The sequence below is a fragment of the Xyrauchen texanus genome, chromosome 23 (assembly GCF_025860055.1).
Source record: "Xyrauchen texanus isolate HMW12.3.18 chromosome 23, RBS_HiC_50CHRs, whole genome shotgun sequence".
Classification (NCBI taxonomy): Eukaryota; Metazoa; Chordata; class Actinopteri; order Cypriniformes; family Catostomidae; genus Xyrauchen; species Xyrauchen texanus.
In genome coordinates, this window is record NC_068298.1 from 6,748,702 (window position 1) to 6,766,983 (window position 18,282).

At 42.3% G+C, this 18,282-nt stretch overlaps 2 protein-coding genes across 2 annotated transcripts; one reads left to right on the forward strand and one right to left on the reverse strand.

Annotated features, from left to right (window-relative positions):
* The first annotated feature begins 467 nt into the window (after positions 1–467).
* npy7r (neuropeptide Y receptor Y7) lies at positions 468–16,210 on the forward strand. Its single transcript, XM_052154685.1, has 2 exons — positions 468–558; positions 15,037–16,210. Exon 2 carries the CDS (start codon positions 15,041–15,043, stop codon positions 16,208–16,210), a length of 1,170 nt encoding a protein of 389 aa, XP_052010645.1. The 5' UTR covers positions 468–558; positions 15,037–15,040.
* Positions 12,944–13,921, reverse strand: LOC127663263 (uncharacterized). Its single transcript, XM_052154779.1, has 2 exons — positions 13,610–13,921; positions 12,944–13,480 (listed from the first exon to the last, which is right to left on the reverse strand). The coding sequence occupies exons 1-2, from the start codon at positions 13,817–13,819 to the stop codon at positions 12,944–12,946; spliced, it is 747 nt and encodes a 248-aa protein (XP_052010739.1). The 5' UTR covers positions 13,820–13,921.
* Positions 16,211–18,282: the final 2,072 nt, after the last annotated feature.

The window sequence follows — 18,282 nt, forward strand, 5'->3', positions numbered from 1 at the left end:
TGATACTAATAAGGTCTTAAGGTATGTACAAAACTTGGTCTTCCATAAATGTGTCAGAAGGAGGATGTTACAGTTAGAAGCTCACTATAAATGTCATGCATTGGTGAAATGGAGCTATGCATGCCACCCCAATTTAACTGTCATACAATATCCCACATATCCCAGTGCATTGGCAATCATCTCTCATTTGATTTACTCAGTGTGCATTATTGAAAAGCGTCAAATTGAATGGACAGAAGCCTCCACTGGAGTGGTTCCTCCCACACCCTGCATGCATGCACAGAGTAAAACCACTCATGCACCTGAAGTTACCTTCATATGATGACCGTTGGTCTGCTTTACAAAAGGAAAGTGCATATCTTTTTTTCTTATTTTTTTACGGATATGCGTTTAGTGCGCAATGCACAAGTGCCTGTGTGTTTTTGCATCTCAGGAAGGGTGAAGCAGATCATACAGGAACAAAAGAGTGAACCTGTCGCATGCAGCGCGGATGCGAGAACTTCACCGCGCGCAGCTCTTTCATCCCCTTTAATGTGAGGATGAAATCGCCGAAATAACGTGAGTAGATTGTTTGCAGACTTTAAACGATTGCGAATATTACAAATGATCGTGAACTATGGATTTGCAATAAATGACGACACGTGGCAGGTGTTTGAAATTGATTGTCGTTATCGATTATTCTCGTTTTGACTATTTTGATTAAACTTCCTAAATCCTACATTATTTTGTAAAGGATTCCTATTGGAATTTATTTCATAATTTTTAACCCTTCCCAATGAGATAAAATAATAATACTCAAAGAACTAAATAAGATGCTATTTATTTAGTTTTATTTATTATATATATATATAGTCCTATTGGATATCGTGTCATGTATATCAGAACCAGTTGTATTGGAATAATGTCTTGCTAATGGACAGTGAAAGGAAAGCTATAAGGGAGGAGCTCTATAGGAGTTTTATTAAGATTCTCCTTTGTGTATCTTATTGGTAATTAAAATATCCCATTTGTGATTCTTTAGGATTACTTCCAAATTAAGACTGATTGAAATTCCAATCGGATTCCTTTTAGGATGTGGTTGCTGAGAACTTTTTTATGCATTACTATTATGACATACAGTATGTTTATTATTTTAATTAGCTGATTTTACCTATCTCTGATTATATTGCTTATTTATAATTTTATATCCACCCATTCTGATTTTATGGTGATAAATTCACAGAACAGATGTTTACATATGTTGCAGGAGAAACTTGTACGCAGATTTACACGGATGAATAATATACTTGATGACTTAGCTCATCATTAATGGTGCATTCATGATTTTTTATTAGGAGGAGGTGCGTCACTGAGCAGAATGCTAGAAAAACTGAATCATTTAAGGCAGGCCATCAACAGACCTTGTGCACATGCTGATACCTCTTCAAACACACACGCGCACACACACACACACACACACACACACACAGAGAGAGAGAGTGTGAGAGTGCAGTGAACAAAAAAGCGTAGGCAATTTTGGACTAAATGTGTTTTTCCCCATTTGTTTTCATCTGGGGATGCCAGATTCCAGCTTGTTCCTCATTAATTTAGGGCTTTTCTATTATTAGAAACACAGAATGCCTTCTAGAACACACTAGAAAGAATCATCAATCTATGCGGAAAGATAGATTTGTTCTTATTGCTCTTGAAACAAAGTCTTATTCCTAATTTTTAACTGTTAGAAACAAGTGATTGGACTTTATATTCAAGTCAATAACTTGCCAAAAGGAATGGGCACATTGAAAAGAAAAGGTCATCTATCTTAAGGGATATGACCTTTTGATGAATGGTGTTTCTCTTATCCATGCATGTGTCTCTGGAGGTCACTCTCAAAAAGTTGTGAGCGTGAGGACATGAACAGATCCTAAGTATACAAACTGTGTCCTCTTTTGGCATTTGGCGCTCTTTTAAGACCAACATAAAATCAAAATTGACACTTCATTTCTCAATATTCGCACCTGGTCTTATCGTGCACGATTCATCAGTGCATGTTATTTCCAAGACAAATTACAGTGACACTTTGCAGTGTGGATGCAGCATCATTCAAATGCAATATTTTTAGTTACTGATGCCATTGTAGAAATTCACTGTTCACAGTCAGCCATATTTAATTTAATTCATGAGAGAAAGTGTCCATTAACAGGGCCGTTACTGAGATCAAACGAGTAGTATTCGGCTGGTCATGTGATTCTTACATGGCAGCCCCCTTGAGGGGACCCTCTCCATGTAAAATATATTTTTAGTCTTCATCTCGTGTGACTGGCCAGGATTTTATATATAGGTTTCAAAATTACAATTGATTTCTTCAGGAGTCAAACTTTTTAAATAAAGAAAAAATTACTGAGTGCATGCACCTTTTATCGTTTAACCAAAATAACTTGCTCTGCCTCTGTGTCTGAAACAACGTTCCCTTTCGGCTGACTTCACCATGTTCATGTGGGATGGTTAATGTTAACTAATAGCCAAATAGCTATTTAGGCGTTTGTAAAGTGATCAATGGAAAGGAGGAGGCGAGAACCGGCTTGACAATATAAATAATGGTTTAATGATAAACTTAAAAGACAACATAAACACACACTGACGGACATGTCTGTAAACGATCTCTCTCTCCCGCATGATCCTCTGCAGTCGACCTTTATCCCTCACGGTGGCTTAATTAGCCTAATACGGGACCAGGTGTGTAGGATCACGACCCGGCACCGCCCTCCGCCCTGCCACATTCCTCCCTTGTTCTCTCAGGCTGGGGAGTCCCCAGCCTGACGTACACCCCCCCCCCCCCTTTCCCTGGGGTAGGGCGTGCTTTAAGTCTAGTCTGCCGGCAGGTCATCCCCATCTACCTGGACGAGGGAGGGGACAAGGGGAGGGAAACAGAAATAATTAAAATGGGGGGGGGTATTTCCTGTAACAAAAAACTGTAAAATGGCCAACGCAGAGCGACAGTGAGAGAGAGAGAGGAGAGAGAGATCCTCTGCAGTCGACCTTTATCCCTCGGAGGCTTAATTAGCTTAATACGGGGCCGGGTGTGTAGGATCACGACCCAGACCCGCCCTCCGCCCTGCCACAGCGTTGTTTTGGAAAAGTCAATCTGGCTGCATTCTGTTTTGGAACCCCAACTTGTCCTGATCCAATCAATTCCTGTAGGATAAAACAGTCCTGTCCTATGTTTTTTTTTTTACAATATCCTGTTTCATTTGGAAAGATGTCACAAAATGGTAGTAAAATGGGGTGCAAGCTACTTTCCATGGTGAGATTAACGAATAAAACCCTCGGGAGTGATACCAAAATGCATATATTACCAAACACTAAAGCCAGGCAAGAATAAAACATCCATTCGTGTGGCTGAAAATCAGTGGAACTATTCAAGAACACACTGTACTTCTAGCTGCTTGTGTATAGTGCGTTTGTTAGGTTTATGGTGCTTAGCAACAAATGGAGATAATACGTTTCCCAAGGAATGATAGAAATATACCCGTTGGCCAAAAACAATGCTACAACCTGGTTTACCTTTTTTAATTCAATGCACCCTGAAAGATAGTGTCCTGCAAAATCTGAGTCATCTCTGGTGGAGGGAAGACCGCATTAGTGTGTTTATGTTTTCAGACTCTAAATGACCCAAGATGCCAAGCTCTGTATTGGCAATTTTCCTTTCCCCTTGGGTGAAAAAGCCATCCATATACTTCATGTCATATAATCAGTTTAAATGGCAATATAGTCACTTCTAAATGTGCTCATGAGCCAAATGATTTCTGGAAAGAGAGCTTTGCGTTGTCTTGCTTTGTGCTACCTGTGAATTGGATTTTAATGAAGTTCTATCCATCTCATATGGGCAGGAAAAGGCCTTGTTAATTTTATTTTAATTAAATATGGTTCAATATTACAGGAACAACCTTATGATGATGGTCAAGCATCAAATGGGTATTATGATGGGCATTTTTAAATAATAACTGTAATTGAACATGGTAACAAATAATGAAGAAGGCTGTGTTTGTGTAATCTGTAAGCAGAAGATAAGTGCAGTTATATTAAGGTTCATTTTCAGTTTAGTGAAAACATTAAGAGAACATCTAACCATCAATATTTGATGCAGTGTTTTGGCACATGCCTTGTAGTTGTGCACTTTTTTGTTTTGTAAATTATACTAGATTTTTACATTTTCTGTAAGAAAATGAGTGGTACTTGCCCGTGCCAAACTCGTTGGCACAATGCTAGGGTGTTCTGGGTAGTCACTAAGGCATTGTTATGTAGTTGCCAGGGTGTTCTAGCTGGTTGAAAAGAAAACCACCCCAAGTTTCTATGATATTCTGGTCTTTTTTTCTTTTCTTTTTTTTTTTTTTAGCAACAGCAATAGTAATCCTTGCCTTAGTAAGCAACTCTAAACTACACCTTTTTCAGTAGTTGCTGAAAAATATGCTCATGCTACATATTTCATTAGATGTGCATGCTTCATCCAGAGGATGTGCAGTCTGAAGATTGCTCACTTCCACTTCAGTTGAGCACACCAGATAGAAGACACAATTCAGATATTGTCTAAAACGTTACCATGCTGAGAATGAGATCTCTGACATTCATTTATAATTGAGCAAATGTGGACAATTGAGCATGCCAAAGAGAATTGGTGTTGTCATTAAGAGATTTCCTTCCGATTTCATACAGTCACATTTCATTCAGTCAAAGATATTTTCTCAAAAATGGATTTAGAACAGAATAGAATTAATATATGTTATAATATATTTTCTAGCTTATTATCACATATAATGGCACAAAAACGTATTTGGACACTTCAGCCACACATACAAATATATGAACGACCTTTCAGTAGTAGATAAGAAAATATCAAAGTTACTTTTCAAGCAAAACATGTTAATTTAACAAGTTAAATGTTTAAACAGATAAAGTGTTCAGAATAAAGGCAAAAAGTATTCTAACACTTTATAGCTGTCAAACCTTAGTAGAACATGTCCATAGTTAGTTTGATGAACTACACCTGTGGTTTCTCTGCTAGGACACCTATGCGAACTTTCTTTAGAGGAACAGGACAGGAAGTGACTTTATACATCCTCTAAAAATCACCTTGACACCAGTCAATTAAAAGTAATTGTAGAAAAGCTCTAGCATAATTTGTTTGCAGATGCCATTTGGATTGATATTTACTTTTCTAGTGAAATTACATCCATACACTAAGTGTCTAAGTACTAGTGTTGGGTCAGAATCAGGGCTGTAAATTAACTAATTTTCTCGTCAACTGTGGAGGATGTGGAGAATGCCTCAAGCACAGTTCAACACCTGAAAGGTGTTTTCCCAGGGAAAAAAGACAATTGCTTGATCGTATCATGTGAGTTTAACTTGCTCAAGCCAGATATCAGCATTAATCCTGCCTCTAATTTGAAGAAACAAATCGAGGTAAATTTCCTATTTCTACTAGGTTCTGTGTGTCTATAATGTGGCCTGTAAATTAACTATCTATCACTGAGATTACTGGGCTGCTGTGAGAGATTAAGGCAATGTTATCAATAGGGCTGGGCAATAAAACGAAACAAAAATAAAAATCTTGTTTATCTGAGAAAAAAAAAAGTTGTCGCTCGATATCAATGATAAACATTTGAGTAGTTTTCTGTATTTAGCCTATGTTTTACATCTAGAACAGGGGTGTTCATTACATCAATCATGATAGCAATTACCAGGAAAGTAGAGATGATAAAATAATTAATAATTATGCTTAGCCTTTATAAAGATCAAAATTTGAACAGCAATACTTCAGCAGAATATTCCACCAGCCACAAACTTCAGAAAATTGTGCATCATGTATTAGAACGGGAACACAATTATTTCTGGGATTAAAAGACACGGAGACTAAATCAATGTGGAATATTTTATCTCAAAAGGAGGACAATGTGGCGCCCCCATGTGCTACTTAAAGAAATATTTCACTCAAAATGAAAATTCACATGCCATCCCAGATGTGTATGACTTTCTTTCTTCAGAAGAACACAAATTAAGATTTTGAGAAGAATATTTCAGCTCTGTCGGCCCATACAATAGAAGCGAATGGTGGCCAAAATATTGACTCTCCAAAAAGTATATAAATGCAGCATAAAAGTAATCCATATGACTCCAGTGATTAAATCCATGATTTCAGAATTGATATGATAGGTTGGGTGAGAAACAGATCAATATTTAAGTACATTTTTGCTAGAAATTCTTCACCCTGCCCAGTAGATGGTGATATGCATGAATAATGTGAACCACCAAAAACAAAGAAGAAGAAAGTGAAAGTTAAAGTGGAGATTTACTGAGCAGGGAAGAGAATTTATAGTTAAAATGTACTTAAATATTGATCTGTTTCTCACCAAACCTATCATATCACTTCTGAACATATTGATTTAACCACTTGAGTCACATGGATTAGGCTACTTTTATGCTGACTTATGTGATTTTTGGAGCTTCAAAATTTTGGCACCCATTCACTTGCATTGTATGGACCAAAAGAGCATAAATATTCTTCTAAAAATCTTAATTTGTGTTCAGCAGATGAAAGAAAGTCATACACATCTGGGATGGCATGAGGGTGACTAAATAATGAGAGAATTTTCATTTTTGTGAGAAAAGCTTGATGTGGCTCCTGTACCAAACCACTGCTATTCTATTGTGTGGGACATAACGCACCAAGGGACCCTGTTTTTTAGAGGGTTTTCATAATGAATTAATATATATATTGCATTCCGTGCATTGTTTTGAACATGTTTTATGCGCAACAGTAACTCTCTCTTGTTGGCATTGAGGAAAATTTAGACTCTAACTGATTTTAATGTAATTGTTTCATACATTATGATACTGAAAATAACTTTCATCTTTTCATTTCTGTAATCATGTCTCACATTTATTTATTTTTTCAGATTCATGTAGTGTTTACAGTATCATAGATATGTGATGTATTTTAAAAGTTGTCAGTCACAAACACATATAAAGTACCTATATTTTTTATTCTTTCTGGCAAACAGCCATAAAAGGGAATGTAAATTACGGTATGTGTGCTACATTTTTAAATTGCAGCATAGAGTTTTTATTATAAAGTTGCATAGCTTTCACAACTCAGTACTCACTACTCATGAATACTTCTAAATGAGCAACTCTTTTACTCTTACTTCAGTAGATTTTAGGACAGGTACTTTTGCTCTACTCATACTATTTTATTTTTAAGATGTAACAGTGCATTTACTTGAGTATTATTTTTCAGTACTCTTTCCACCCCTGCTCAAAGTCCATCATAGTCGAGTCCGAGACAAGACCAAGAAACCCTTAAGTTAAGAAAACCCTTAGTAACAATACACTTACTACTATGGCTACTAAGGGTTTTCTTGGGGTTTCTCGCAACTTGAACTTGGTATTTAACAAATCAAGTTTAAGTCAAGTCTGAGTCCAAAGGAGGCCAAGTTGGTCTCAAGATCTCGAGTCCATAACAGCCGAGTCTGAATCCGATTGAATCGGTTTGTGAAGCTAAATTCATATTGCAATTGTAAACTCAACACTAAAGGCTGCCACGGTTTACTCTTAGAGAAGTTCAACATCCTTCTTGTTCTTAACTCAGAGCCAAAAAAGAAGTTTGAAACAGTTGAGCAACCGTATAGTGTTTGTGAACATTCAGACACCGGATATGCCACTGGTGGAGGCGTTTAGAGGTACATTTAAATACAAGGACGTGCAAGACTACATGTTAAATCTTAACTCATGTGACATTAAAATGTATCATCAATGACTTCATGCCTCATTCTATGAGTAGAATTCACATGAGATCAGTGAAATATGCTATTTTGCCAACTCAATGATGATTTAATTCATGTCTATGCAGTAGAGAATGTGTAATTTGTTATGTTTACATTTTGCAGTCATGGCGCTAATGCACACTGATTACACTCTGTTATTGTAATTTGTAATTTACAGTTTTTCTCAATTGCTTTGGCACATTTTTCGAAACAGTCTTAACATTCTCTAAACTGTGAGTGCAAATGTCACAACTGTTTGCAGGAACTTCAAAACTTTATAGCATGTCTGCAAAATGTAGTTACTCACCCAAAACATTTAATTCATGCTTCAAAACCTAGTTATTGTGTCAATAATTTGGCCAAGGCCACCAAAATCTAAAGTATTTTTGTCATTGTGTGAGCCACACTGGTCAAAATGTTTAGTTGTTTTTTCACCACAACAGTCAACCATGAAAATTAAGGGTTTACTGTAAACAAATCTCATATTTGTTGAGAAAAGTCAATAGTATGTAGAAAAAAAAAAAAGTCTATGAACATTTGTATTTTTACAGTGTTTATTTTTGTACTTCATGTGTATATACACACAATACAAGTGTATTTACTGTACATGTAAAGTAACTGACAAGAGTAACAAGATTTCACTTTACATTTCATATTTGTGTATTACCACAAATACACAAACAACAAATAACATTCATGGGAAAAAAAACAAAACAAACAAATTATTCTTGGTGGACATCTTGTCGCTCACATTGGTCAGGCCAAAGATTTTCATCAACATCACATCTGATGTTTTCCATTGCCACACACCGTGGAAAAAATCTCCTTGAATGCCGCACCCATCCCCTGCAATGGTCAGCTGTGATGTCCTCACATGTGTAACGGTTACCCTGTCTTGTCCCTCTGTTGCCCTTTGTTTGTAATTTTGTCACTTTTGGTATTCCTTAGTTTTCACTTTCGTCACCCTTGTACCTCCATAGTCTTGTGTTCACTGTTCATTGTTTTCACCTGCCCTTGTTAATTTGCCTTTGGTTTCTGTTAATCACATTGTTATCTTGTTTGAGTTCTGTTCTTTCATTGGTCCCTTTTTCCCTGTCTGTGTATTTATACCCTGTGTCTTTGTTCAGTCTTTGTCGATCGTTGTTTGATGTTAACCCGGTGTATCTTTCCCTCCCGAGTTCCCTGTTCATGTCTACCTTGGTCAGCTTACTCAGTTTATGTTTCATTTCCCCATCGTGGGTTGTTACTTTGTGTTTTCTTATTCTAATAAAGTTCAAACTGCGTTTGGATCCTCATTTCCTCGTCTGCCTCGTTACTCAGCATAACAGAACGATCGACCAACTATGGATCCAGCAGTTATACGGGCCAACTGCCGGTTGCTCAACCTCAAACAAGAGGGCCGCCCTGTTGAAGACCACATCAGCGACTTCCTCGCGCTGGCGAAATTCACAGACTTCCCGGACTCAGCCCTGGTGGTCTTCTTCAGGGACACTTTACACGGTTCAGCTCAGGGAGCGTTTGCGCCGGCAACGCTTGGTTGGACTCTCCACGACTTCCTGGAGGCTGACCTTACTGGTCTGCGGCTCACCCTACACCGTGGTCTTCGCCGAGGAGGATTCCACCTCTCCTCCCACTGTGGTGACTCCCCAGTCGTCCTTGGCGCTTCCTGTCGCGCCAGCCCCACCTGTCAGCGAGCCCGTCCCCACGCCAGTCGCCTTCCATGAGCCAGCTGCCCACTGCGTCTGCTCGAGGAGGGAGAGAAGACGGGCTTCCGCCTCCCGGCCCGCGCCAGCCCCGGTCTGCGAGCCAGAGCCCACGCACGTCACGGTGAGCGAGCTAAAGCCCACGCATGTCACTGTGAGCGAGCCTGAGCCCTCGACCGTCCCCGAGCCAGTGCCTGTAGCCTCAGACGTCCCTGAGCCAGCGCCTGTAGCCTCGACCGTCCCTGAGCCAGCGCCTGTAGCCTCGACCGTCCCTGAGCCAGCGCCTGTAGCCTCGACCGTCCCTGAGCCAGCGCCTGTAGCCTCGACCGTCCCTGAGCCAGCCTGTAGCCTCGACCGTCCCTGAGCCAGCCTGTAGCCTCGACCGTCCCTGAGCCAGCGCCTGTAGCCTCGACCGTCCCTGAGCCAGCGCCTGTAGCCTCGACCGTCCCTGAGCCAGCCTGTAGCCTCGACCGTCCCTGAGCCAGCGCCTGTAGCCGTGGACCGTCCCTGAGCCAGCGCCAGTGGCCGTGACCGTCCCTGAGCCAGCGCCAGTGGCCGTGACCGTCCCTGAGCCAGCGCCAGTGGCCGTGATCGTCCAAGAGCCAGCGCCAGTGGTCGTGCCCATCCTAGAGCCAGCGCCTCTCGAGCCTTCCAGGGCTCCTCCTCCCGAGTCTTCCGGGGCTCCGCCTCCCGGGTCTCTCGCGTCTTCTAGGGCTCCTCCTCCCGAGCTTTCCAGGGCTCCGCCTTCCGAGTTTCCCGAGCTTTCCAGAGCTCCGCCTTCCGAGTTTCCCGAGCTTTCCAGAGCTCCGCCTTCCGAGTTTCCCGAGCTTTCCAGAGCTCCGCCTTCCGAGTTTCCCGAGCTTTCCAGAGCTCCGCCTTCCGAGTTTCCGAGCTTTCCAGAGCTCCGCCTTCGAGTTTCGAGCTTTCCAGAGCTCCGCCTTCAGTTCGAGCTTTCCAGAGCTCCGCCTTCTGAGCTTTCCAGAGCTCCGCCTCCTGGGCTTTCCAGAGCTCCGCCTTCCGAGCTTCCTGAGCTTTCCAGAGCCCGCCTCCCGAGCTTTCCAGGCTCCGCCCTCGAGCTTCCAGGGCTCTCAAGCCTCTCGAGCCTTCCAGGGCTCCGCCCTCCCGAGCCTACCAGGGCTCCGCCCTCAACCCTCTCGAGCCTTCCAGGGCTCCGCCTCTCAACCCTCTCGAGCCTACCAGGGCTCAGCCCCTCAAGCCCCTCGAGCCTTCCAGGGCTCGCCCTCAAGTCTCTCGAGTCTTCCAGGACTCCGTCTCTCAGCCTCCCAAGCTTCCAGGCTCCGCCCCTGAGCTTCCCAGAGCTCGCCTCTCGAGCCTGCCAGGGCTCCGCCCCTCAAGCCTCTCGAGCCTGCCAGGGCTCCGCCCTCAAGCCTCTCGAGCCTGCCAGGGCTCAGCCCTCAGCCTCTCGAGCCTGCCAGGGCTCCGCCTCCGAACCTCTTGAGCCTTCCAGGGCTCCGCCCCGAGCCTCCTACGGCTCGCCCCAGAGCCTCTCGAGCCTCCTGCAGCTCGCCTCACGGGGCCTCCTGCGGCTCCACCCCCAGAGCCTCCTACGGCTCCGCCTCCAGAGCCTCCTATTGCTCCGCCTCTCGATCCACTCAAGCCTTTGACGGCTCCGCCCCAGAGCCTCTTGAGCCTCCTACGGCTCCGCCTCTCGAGCCACTCAAGCCTTCGGCGGCTCCGCCCTCAGAGCCTCCCGAGCCTCCTATGGCTCCGCCTCCCGAGACTCCTCCGGCCAGCCTCTCGAGCCACTCAAGCCTTCGATGGCACCGCCTCCCGAGCCTCCTATGGCTCCGCCGCTCGAGCCACTCAAGCCTTCGACGGCTCCGCCCTCAGAGCCTCCTATGGCTCCGCCTCCCGAGCCTCCTCCGGCACCGCCTCTCAAGCCTTCGACGGCTCCGCCCTCAGAGCCTCCTATGGCTCCGCCGCTCGAGCCACTCAAGCCTTCGACGGCTCCGCCCTCAGAGCCTCCTATGGCTCCGCCTCCCGAGCCTCCTCCGGCACCGCCTCTCAAGCCACTCAAGCCTTCGACGGCTCCACCCTCAGAGCCTCCTACGTCTCTGCCCCCAGAGACTCCAGAGTCTTCCTGGTCTCCGCTCCTAGAGCCTCCCACGGCGCCGCCTACCCCGGCTCCGCCTCCTGAGCCTCCTTCGGTTCCACCTCCTGAGCCTCCCTCAGCTCCGCCTTCTGGGCCTTCTGAGCCATCACCTCCCTCGGCTCCGCCTCAGATGTCCTCCTTGGCTCCGCCTCACGCGGCTCCGCCGGCCCCCCCTGTGGCCACTCCATCTCCTAGGCCACCAAAACCGGCCTCTGTCCTGTGGTCATCGCCCAGGTCCCCTGAACCGGCCCTTGGCCCACGACCACCTCCCAGGCCACCAAAGCCGGCCTCTATCCTGTGGCCTCCTCCCAGGCCTCCTGACCCGGTCCCTGTCTTGTGGCTTCTCCCCAGATCTCCTGACCCAGCCCCAGTCCCGTGGCCTCTTCCCAGGCCCCCTGATCCAGTCCCTGTCCTGTGGCCTCCACCCAGGCCTCCTGACCCTGTTCCCGTCCTGAGTCCTCCCTCCTGGCCTCCTGACCCAGTCCCCGTCCAGTGGCCTCCTCCCAGGTTCCCCAAACCTGTCCTTGCCCGGTGGCCAGCTCCCAGACCATCAAAACCTGTCCCTGCCCGGTCAATACCTCCCTGGCCCCCTAACCCTCATCTCCACTTGTGCCCCCGTGGACTGTCTCACCTTCATTCGTGCCCTCGTGGACTGTCTCATTTCCCCCCCGGACTTCCTATCTGCCCCTGGCACCTCCCGGACCTGCCTGTCTTGCCCTCTGTGCCCCCGGACTTCCTGCCTGCCCAGTGTGCCCCCTGGTCTGCCTGTCTGCCCATGTGCCCACTTGTACTGTCTGTTTGCCCCTGGTGCCCTCATGTTGTTCTTGTGGATTTTTGTCTTTTGTTGTGTGTTATTAAGGATCGTCTGGTATCCGATCCTTAAGGGGGGCTATGTAACGGTTACCCTGTCTTGTCCCTCTGTTGCCCTTTGTTTGTAATTTTGTCACTTTTGGTATTCCTTAGTTTTCACTTTCGTCACCCTTGTACCTCCATAGTCTTGTGTTCACTGTTCATTGTTTTCACCTGCCCTTGTTAATTTGCCTTTGGTTTCTGTTAATCACATTGTTATCTTGTTTGAGTTCTGTTCTTTCATTGGTCCCTTTTTCCCTGTCTGTGTATTTATACCCTGTGTCTTTTGTTCAGTCTTCGTCGATCGTTGTTTGATGTTAACCCGGTGTATCTTTCCCTCCCGAGTTCCCTGTTCATGTCTACCTTGGTCAGCTTACTCAGTTTATGTTTCATTTCCCCATCGTGGGTTGTTACTTTGTGTTTTCTTATTCTAATAAAGTTCAAACTGCGTTTGGATCCTCATTTCCTCGTCTGCCTCGTTACTCAGCATAACAACATGCAGCATTCATGGCATCCAACAAAGAAATCAGATTTTGTGGTCTATGATCATACACTTTCCACCTCCATGCTGAAAAAAACTCTTCTATTGGATTTAGGAATGGAGAGTATGGTGGAAGGAATTCCACTGTTATCCTTTCATGTGCAGCAAACCAGTCTCTAACACTGTTGGTTCGGTGGAAGCTGACATTATCCCAGACAACAACATAATTAGGCAAATGTGGTCTAACTAAACCTCTTTCTTGTTCTGGAATCAGGTCTCTGTAAAGTGCATTTAGGAAGGCCAGGAGAAGTTGGGTATTATAGGGCCCAATATGTGGAATATGTGTGCTCACACCGTTCTCTGAAATGGCAGCACACATTGTAATATTGGCCCCACGTTGGCCTGGTGTGTCAATTGTGGCTCGGTGTCCAATGAGATTGCGACCACGTCTCCGGCCTTTGGACAGATTAAACCCAGCCTCGTCCACAAAAACAAGAATGTGGGTCGTTTCATGTACTTCTAACTCCATGATTCTCTATGAAGAAACACAGAAAAAAATGTAACAGTAAATGTTTTTTCTTATGGGTTTCTGAAACTTACAGTAAAGTAATACAGGCATCTTATTAAAACAGGAAAACTCACTAAGTGTACACCAATGGTTTACCTGGACATACTGGTACCGCAACGCCTTGACTCTTTCACTGTTCCTCTCAAATGGCACCTTATAGAGCTGTTTCATAGTCATCTGATGTCTTTTTAAAACTCTGTCTATGGTGGAAATGCTGACAGAATTTATATTTGCAAAGACATTATTGTCATTTATGATTGCACTTTGGATCTCTCTTAGCCTGATGGAATTGTTGGCTATGACCATGTTGCAAATTTCTTGTTCTTGCAGTTGGTTAAATACTGCTGCTCTGCCACCAGCGCGAGGTTGTCGTGCAGTTCTATAGAATAAACAAATAGACTTGCATTTACCTTTACAGTATTGTTGTTTATACTGTAAAAATACTTTACATACTGTAAAACAAAACAAAAAAACATATTTACCTGTTTTTCCTACGAAAGGTTTGCACAATTGATGACACTGTGGACCTGTTTACATTATGCTGTACTCCTCGACCAGCCTCTTCCATTGTTAAACCATGATTTATGACATGATCCACAAGTGTGGCTCTGATTTCATCAGAGACTCTGACTCTTCTATTTCCACCTCTTCCTCGATTATTTCTTCCTCTACCACCACCACGTATTCTTACACGCCTTCCAATTGCTCTTCCATGAGCATGTTGCTGCAGTTCAGGGTTGTGAATGTCCTCCATTCTCAAAAACTTCTACAGCAGTGATTGTGCTGTGGGCAATCTATATATATATATATATATATACTCCCAAAGTTGATTGGTTAAATGGTTAAATGGTTGATTCATATTAGAGGTAATTTGCAATTAGATTGCGAATGCAATTAGAGGTCATGTGCCAATTTAGCAAACATTACAAACAATGTCAATGTCAGATATATTTTAGAATATACATTCATGTATACTAATTATGATAACTGAATAGATCATTTTGAATGTGATGGCTTACACAATAAAAAATGTCTGAGAAGTTCTGAAGTGTTTGACAGTGTAAGTGAGAATCGAGTCATCAGTTTTGATCAACAAGCCATATGCAATTATTTGTTGTCCAAACTGCAGACAGTTGTATGTACTCTTTGCACACATGTGCCAAAGCATTTGCAAGTTGCTCAAATCAATAAGAAATTCCAATCTGATGTGAAAAAGAAGCGAATTGTTCAGAGATCAGAACTTAATGTTTTGGGAAATAAAAAAAACATTTGAGAACTGAGCCAAAGCAATTGAGAAAAACTGTAAATGATTCTGATACTAATGTAAAGATGGGTGTATAAAAAAATTGAATAGGCAGAATACAGACAAAGAATTATGATAAGAGGAATATCTCACTATAGGCAGATGTGTGAATGTCTTTCAGCTGCAGAGGGAGAATATTTGATTCCTTATGTAGATGCATTAGATGCAATTACATCAATATTTTTTGAAGTAATTGAACATTTTCTCTTCTTTTTAACAGGTTCATGCTTTATGTCCTTGGACTGAATGAAGGTACCAAGTTTAATATGGGCCAATCAGATACAGCCAACGAAATGGAAGACTTGGTCCATGATGGCGATGAAGAGACCATTTGGCATGAAGGCAACTTGGTCAATGACAGCAATCCTTACAAACCCACCTTTGTGGATGACATCACCAAGCACCTGAGTGTTCAGATTTCTCTTATATTAGCATACTCGCTAATAATCCTACTAGGATTTTTGGGCAACACCCTGGTCATTTACATGATCATTCTGTACAGAAACATGCGTACGGTCACCAACTACTTCATTGCTAATCTCGCTTTGGCCGACTTAATGGTGGACACGGTGTGCTTGCCTTTCACGCTTGTATACACATTGTGGGATGAATGGAAGTTTGGTGCCATAATGTGTCATATGGTGCCTTACAGTCAAGCTCTGAGCATCCACGTGTCCATTCTTACTCTAACAGTCATTGCTCTAGAGCGCTATAGGTGTATCGTCTTCCATCTTGGCCAACGCCTCAACAGATGCACTAGTTTTATTATCATCGGCCTTATTTGGACATTCGCTGCCGTACTAGCTGGCCCGTTGGCTATTTTCCGGGAATATCGCTACGAGGAGATCCCATACATTGACTTACGGATCGCAGTTTGCTCCGAGAAATGGCCCAATGGAACCAATCGTGATGCAGTCATCTATAGTTCATTTATGCTTCTATTGCAGTACATAGTACCATTGGCGATCATCAGCTATGCATATGTGTGTATCTGGATTAAACTGAAGAACCACGTCAGCCCTTCCAACCGCAATGATGGTATCGTGCGTCGCAAAAAGACCACAAAGATGTTGGTCCTGGTAGTCGTGGTCTTTGCCGTCTGCTGGCTTCCCTTTCATGTATTTCAACTGGCTAGTGACCTCGACTTGGTTCTGAAGTTCAGAGAGTACAAACTCATCTATACCTTTTTTCACATCGTGGCAATGTGCTCAACCTTTGTCAATCCGTTGCTGTATGGTTGGATGAACCAGAACTACAGGAATGGTTTTCTCATGTTCTTCCGCTGTGAACACAAGCCAGACAGCATCTATCCTGATGGATCCTTCAGAACTCGATCGTTGCGAGGGATGATTGTGAATGGGCACAATGATGGTCAACCTGTGACTGCAGTCTGATCACAAAGACCGCATAAGGCTGTGTTGAGAAAAGCTACTACTTTTATTAATTCTGCTGTGAATATTATGTATACTTTGCATAGTACGCATATTTTCTATATACCGATGACCCAGATGACCTATTACATTTGCAGAAATGGGGTAGTATACACAGGGTTGGGAGGGTTACTTTTGAAATGTATTCCACTACAGATTACAGAATGCATGCTGTAAAATGTAATTTGTAATGTATTTCGTTAGATTACTCAAGGTCAGTAACATATTATAAATACTTTGGATTACTTCTTCAGCACTGGTAGATTTTTTTTTCACTTGTTTTGACTATAAAAACTCAAATTGATCTTGTTTTAAGGATTTTTAGATATTTTTACAGGAAAACAATACAAAAATGATCATCAAGAATACGATTTTTGCCCTAATATCAAAGTTCTTACTAGAAAAAATTTATTATGATCCAACGTTAATTTTCTTGATGATCGTGTCTGGTAACATGTGCATGTAAAATGGCTAGAAATAGCATTTTAGCTTAGCGTAAAGCTGACAATTTACACAAGGTTTATTTCTATTTCTTTCCGCTCCAAGCATACTTCAAACGTACTTCTCTGTCTGCTCGTATGAATGTAACACATCATTAGAAAGTGTTTCACCGCTGTTCAAATGCACTTTGAATCGCATCATTTATATGTATAAATGTTTTCCATCTGAAACTAAATATTAAATGAAACAAATGACAATAAAATGCAAAGTAATCTCTTCAGTAATCAAAATACTTTTTGAATGTAACTGTATTCTAATTACCAATTATTTAAATTGTAACTGTAGTGGAATACATTTGCTTATATTTGATATTTTAAATACGTAATCCTGTTACATGTATTCCGTTACTCCCCAAACCCTGACTATAAAACTGTGTGGGATCCCAGCCTCTTTAAAATCTCATGAAAATGATGTGACTGTGGCACATAATGTGAGTTTGCGAAATTACATTGTGTGGTTTATTATATGTTTTGCGGCAGTTCCGAGGTCAAATGTCCACTGTGTGATGCTATAAACGAGTTAAATGCTCTCCCAAACGGATGAGGGATTATAGATTAATCAAGTTATCGAGTTTTAAATCAACAAAACCAACCTAACTGATAATGTAATAAAAGCAAACGTGAGATGAAAAATGCAAATGTTGACATACTTTTGTGGTGCTTCTAGGACACTTTTGGCTCACATGCAACTCACGAGTTCTTCTGGACATGTAGCCCTGTCGTTCGTGTTGCAAGCTTGTGAATGTAGTTGGTTATGTAATGCAATGTTAGAATGTATACTTTAAAGTCCTGCACATTAGTAAGAGAGTTTCGACTAATAATCTGTTGTTTTACTCGTGATTTGAATGAAAGTAAATAAAAGCCATTGTTGTTTTAGCGCCACAAGTATTTATTGCACTAGAAAACTGTTGTGATATGTACAACAAACCACGTAAAAATCATTTTGCAAAAATGTAGGTATAGTAATGTGATTCTATGAGACCAGGTTGTGGGATCTTGTATCTCACAATGCAACTGATTACCTACTACAACTGCACATTTCAGCAATTGTAGTACTGTGAGTCATCAAAATATAGGCAACATTCATTGCATAATATGCAGAGAACACATACTATTTCTACTGCAGAAAAAGACTGGCAAGATATTATCAATAACTAATGCATCTAAACATTACAGTAAACCAATTAATGGCTTTAATATTCCATCTTATTACCAGTTTGGAGGTTAGTTTAAATATTTAAGTAAACTGGATGTCTTGGGATCATTTTGATTTTGTGATTTGTCAAATGTTGAAACGTCTTAGTAAATGTACTGATATGCATAATGTAAATATATAAAACTGCTTAATGTTACTGATTGTATTTGGTATAAATGCTATAATGTATTTCATATACAGTGTTTTCTTGCTATCTATAGAATCATATGATTGTGTGCTTCATAGCATATACATTTGTGCTCTGGCATTGGTGATGTGAAATTAAATATTGCATATTATTATTACTTGTTTTACAGATTTATTTGCTGATCTGATCTCAG